This window comes from Penaeus japonicus, unplaced genomic scaffold (genome assembly GCF_977035675.1).
Source record: "Penaeus japonicus unplaced genomic scaffold, GWHDUDI00000001_assembly GWHDUDI00000015, whole genome shotgun sequence".
Lineage (NCBI taxonomy): Eukaryota > Metazoa > Arthropoda > Malacostraca > Decapoda > Penaeidae > Penaeus > Penaeus japonicus.
The window spans coordinates 26,919,976-26,924,975 of record NW_028234417.1 but is presented as its reverse complement, the minus strand read 5'-3'; the positions used below and the strand labels follow the sequence as shown (position 1 = coordinate 26,924,975).

Genomic DNA, 5,000 nt, shown 5'->3' with positions numbered 1-5,000 from the left:
GTCATGTGATTTATATACATATTGAAGAGCAGTGGCCCAAGGACTGACCCTTGAGGGACTCCATAGTTTACTGGCAGCATTATTGAAGATTGTCCATTTATTGATACATATTGCATTCTGTTTGAGAGATAACTCTGAAACCATCGGAGGGAAGGACCACGAAAACCATAATAGTGTAGTTTGTCTATGAGAATTTGGTGATTTACAGTATCGAAGGCTTTAGATAAATCTAGAAATACACTAATCAGGAATTCATTGTCATCAAAGGTTCTAAGAACATCATTTGTAAAGCACTGCAATGCTGATTCTGATGATCGCTGAGCTCTAAAACCATACTGGAAATTTGATAATACATTGTGGTAGTTACAGAATTCAATCATTCTATTATACATCATGGTTTCGAAAATTTTGCCAAAGGCTGAGAGAACGGATATAGGATGGTAACATTTTGGTTCATCAAGTGATCCACCTTTATGTATGGGAACAACTCTTGCTATTTTTAAACATGATGGAAACATTCCTGTCTGCAGAGAGCGATTACAAAAATATGTAAGTGCCTGAATTATATGAGGCAGAGATTTTTTTATAATAGACATTGGAATGTCATCGTTTCCAGCAGAGCTGTCTCGAGACTCTCTGACAATTTTACATATTTCAGATTCTGTATAGAGTCTAGGGGAAAAATACATTTGTAAGGGGTTGTATAGATAATGTAAGTGACTGGCTTCCGACGTTGCTAGTTTGCTCGCTAAAGCTTCTCCACTGTTGGCAAAATAAGAATTTAATACATCAGGACTTAATGCCTGTAAAGGAGTCTGCGATTTTCTATTAAGAACTGTGTTTATGATGTCCCATGTTTTCCTATTGTTACCGATGGAATCTGTTAATTTATTTTTGTAATATGTGGCTTTCGCATTACCTATCATATTTCTAACCTGATTTCTTATTGATCGGTATGCCTCCCCATACGTTATTGGTTTCTTTTGAAATTTTCTCTGCAACTTATTCTTCTCCTTGATTAGCTGCTTTATTTCGTGAGTAATATATGGTTTGTTTAAGTGCTGTGTCTTAATCTTTTTATGTTTTATGGGAAAATATTGGCTAAAAATGGTGTAAAATTTATCATGAAACTGGGAGAAGCCTTCATCAACTTCAGTTGAGGTAAGGCAGTTAAGCCAATCGAAGTTTTCAACAACTGACAAAAAGTTCTCTAAATTTGCAGCACTGAAATCTCTGAATTTTATGACTGTAGTGTTAGGTGTTTTGGGAGAATCTCTGGATTGAAAACAAGAAAAGACTGGGAAGTGATCAGATACTGAAGAATAAACAATGCCATTCGTCAAATTGTGCCTGATATCATTTGTCCATATTTGGTCTAAAAGCGTGGCTGTGTTTGTGGTTACTCTTGTAGCGTATGTTATGGTGCAGTAATGGAAGTGGCTGTGAAAGAGTGATATGAGGTCCACAGCATCTTTGGAATGCGCATGTTTCAAGAGATCTATGTTAAAGTCACCAATCAGGTACGAAGTCGACTTCTCTCTTTGGATGGTGTTTAGTACCTCAGATAAACTGTTCAGAAATTCGTGTGGGCTACTATGTGGTGGTCGGTATATGCATCCAACTAATACCTTGTTTACTTGCATCTTAACTTCTACGAAAATAGTTTGTATATGTGGTAGAGTCATTGTGATATCAGGCCTGTATTTTGACGAGTGTTTTGTTGAAACATAGATACAGACACCACCTCTATTTCGTGAAATATGGTTAGAATGATTTACATAATTGTTAATATCATAAAAGCTTAGAATTCTATCGTCCAATTTTGTTTCACAAAAACCTAAAATATCAAAATTGCACTCGAAAAAAGTTTTGCACTCTGTTTGAAACTCTTCGAGTTTAGGTGGTAAGCTATTGATATTGAAACACATAATTTTAAGGCGTGAAATACAGCTAATGAAAATTAGCTCGTAGTCACTTCAAGGGAAATGAGTAGAGGAATGGCTGTGCCAATAATTACAGCTTTGTTTTTAACATGTGCATTTCCATAGGTTATGAGCTCACTTCAGGCCTGGTTTGAGTAATGATTGTAAAGATATACATTAAAAGGTAATGATTGAGTCTATGTGTGGTTGAACAGCATATTTTAATGTTTTTTTTGTTTCTGTTTTGTTTTTTTACCTGCTATGTTTTAAGATGACATTGGTTTAACGCTAAGCTGCAAAAATATATAATATATCGATGGAGGGGATAAGATAACCCTTCAGCATTAATAATAACAATAATGATAACATTCATAGTAATGACAATAATAATAAGTGCTATTACTAAAACGTCGAAATAAAAATCCGATTACAACTATATATAATATTAAGAGACTTTAGATATTTGTCTTGAAACACGTTTGTTATAATGAAGATAAAAATAGCCTCAGTAACGATAAACATCATAGTAATAATAATGAAGATATTACTATTCCTACTAATAACAAAAATTCCCATAGGACATAACATCAACAATGATAATAATAACAATATTGATAATGATTTTACTGTAAAAACATATAAGAAAAGAAACTCGCTCGCAGCCACGTGCCTCGAGACAGTGTTGCCAAAACATGCTATGTGCTTACATCAGGCAGATAAATACCGCGCCAGAATACGCTGCAAACACTGAACCATTCTAAAAGGAGCAAGGACAGAGAAAGCAACTGAACACGGGGCAAGCTATGCCTAATAGACCTAACAGTGCTAAACTCGAGGGCTTGGGTGCAGAAGCACTGTGCCGTGACATATTGATTTGTATATCAGGCACACGCGGTAGGTCACATCTGGCGCAGGCACTGCAGAGGTCTTCCCTGGTGAAGGTATTTAAACCTGTATCAGTGATATTACGTTTTCCTTCTTAAACTCATCCTTAGGGCTCAGACGTTAAAATATATTTATGGAATCAAGGCCGGTTGGATATTTAGCACAACCAACTGTGTCTTGCGAAATGCGTAAAAGTTATTTAACGATCCTGGTACTGTACGTAAGATCCTTAAATAGTTTGATATATTACTGTTATCTTTGCTTATACTTTGGCTCTGCGAAATTATGAGTTCGAAAGATGAAACCACGTGACGCAACGGTGACACGGAAAGCGTTGGGTCTGATGACTGCAAGTATTGTTAGTAAGCTATTCCAGATGCATGCCCCGAATGCGTAACAGGACGGGGTGGGATGCCTCTGAATGTTTCAATATTTTTGGTACGTTTTAGTGATTTTATTCAGTAAGTCATGTTATTACAACTCTCTCTCAATCTTCTAATCAGAGTGAGATTGCATTTGTAAACTTCTTAATCACTTATCGTATCCACAAAAGTTGATAAGATATTAGCAATATCTTAAAGCATAAAGGCAGGATACCGTAGGGATACTTAAATAAATAAAACTTAAACATTTCTGCCCGTCACATATCTAAAATCAGAAGGCAAAATGTGTTACAACACATAAACTACTGCGGGATGCTAATATGCATATCATATTAAGTGTATATGTGTGTACAGTACAGTAACCAGTTATGTAATAATACCAAAAATAAGCAAATAATATAGATTTTCTTTTCTTCTTGTTTTGCATTACTCTTTCTTGACATCATTCCTATGCTCTTCCATTTGAACATGTATCAAAGTTTCAACAAGTTTGCAAGTATAAAGTAGGTATGAGTCACCAGAATGTCCCTTTATCTAAAGCCTTAGTTAATCCGCGGCATCTACGGTCTATGAAGCCCAAACTCCTCAGTCTTAGTCCCTGTGCCTCCTTCAGTTAGCCAGGCTTCCTTTTTGGTTGCATTACAATTACACACTCTCATGCTCGCGGCGTTGAGGCTGGTTTCAGAGCGTTTGTGATATTATAACTGCATTGTTATGTTTAACAATTTATATGGCGATCGTAGAGTACAGATCCTCACTGTCAGAAAAATGAACAGGATCCAAGCAAAGTGCCTTATACGTTTGGCTCATCAAGTTCCCCATATACTGTAGTGTGTGTGTGTGTGTGTGTGTGTGTCCGTGTGATAATAACCAGATAAAGCCAGTGGATTCCCGACTTGACTCTAAAGCTGTGATTCCGCTACCATTATCATTCTCTGAAGCCAGAATCAATCCAGGGATGGCTATTCTTGTAAGGCTTTGGCGCAGTCTGAAGGAATTAAGGAAGCTTTGATGTATGATCGTCTTCAAAATTTGCCAAATGTTATTACACAATAGTAACATGTAATGGAGATGTAACCAAATCAGACGGCTGGCCGGCCTCAATGTATCACAGCTTTTCATGCAGCCCTATCACAGAAAGTATACATGAGCCTGGATTTATTTGGAAATAATAGGAGCGTACCGGTATCTCTTTTACTGGTAATGTTAAACAAGTGGATGTTGTTCGTATGTAAGTCATGCAATAGATCTTCATCCACAGATATACCGTAAGGGAGGGGGAGAGAGAGAGAGAGAGAGAGAGAGAGAGAGAGAGAGAGAGAGAGAGAGAGAGAGAGAGAGAGAGAGAGAGAGAGAGAGAGAGAGAGAGAGAGAGAGAGAAAGGATTTTACTTTAGTGAGGACAGACACGTGCCATTCTCTCCTAGAATGACATTTTTATGCTGCTGGCAAATGCAATTTTCACAGGTGGCATTTCACCCGATTGAATGTTGCGTCATTCTGACCTTCACGAATAAGAAAAAGGCTGTAACATTGTGTTTGTGGGTAGCTACTTTTGTCTTTTACAAATTTATACCTATTTTACCTACCTTCTTACACTTCTCAGACAAATGAGTATACTCGTCTACGCTTCTGAGATCATCCTGATTTACCTTCCCAGCCTTGCCAAAAACCGGTTCTGAATACCGGTGCGGTGAGGAGTAAAGGATACCCGTTTACTACAAAGAACCAATGCACTCAAGCAGTCAAGTAAATACAAACACACTTAATCCCACATGCCTCAACAAAGAAGATAATGATGCAATCGGCCT

General features: G+C 37.2%; 2 protein-coding genes across 2 annotated transcripts in view; one reads left to right on the top strand and one right to left on the bottom strand.

Annotated features, from left to right (window-relative positions):
- The window catches only part of LOC147470400 (uncharacterized), a 5,923-nt gene that overhangs the window by 856 nt on the left and 67 nt on the right, over positions 1 to 5,000 (bottom strand). Inside the window, exons 2-6 of the mRNA XM_086544240.1 lie at positions 4,779 to 4,787; positions 4,062 to 4,178; positions 3,755 to 3,865; positions 2,744 to 2,854; positions 49 to 1,698 (exon numbers count right to left, since the gene is read on the bottom strand). Of these exons, the coding sequence (XP_086400366.1) occupies positions 49 to 1,698; positions 2,744 to 2,854; positions 3,755 to 3,865; positions 4,062 to 4,178; positions 4,779 to 4,787 (1,998 nt within the window). The remainder of the gene's footprint in view (positions 1 to 48; positions 1,699 to 2,743; positions 2,855 to 3,754; positions 3,866 to 4,061; positions 4,179 to 4,778; positions 4,788 to 5,000) is intronic.
- Positions 2,720 to 5,000, top strand: part of LOC122259563 (glycerophosphocholine phosphodiesterase GPCPD1) — a 26,361-nt gene continuing 24,080 nt past the window's right edge. The window contains exon 1 of the mRNA XM_043026437.2: positions 2,720 to 2,863. The gene's annotated coding sequence lies outside the window, so the exon portion shown is untranslated. The remainder of the gene's footprint in view (positions 2,864 to 5,000) is intronic.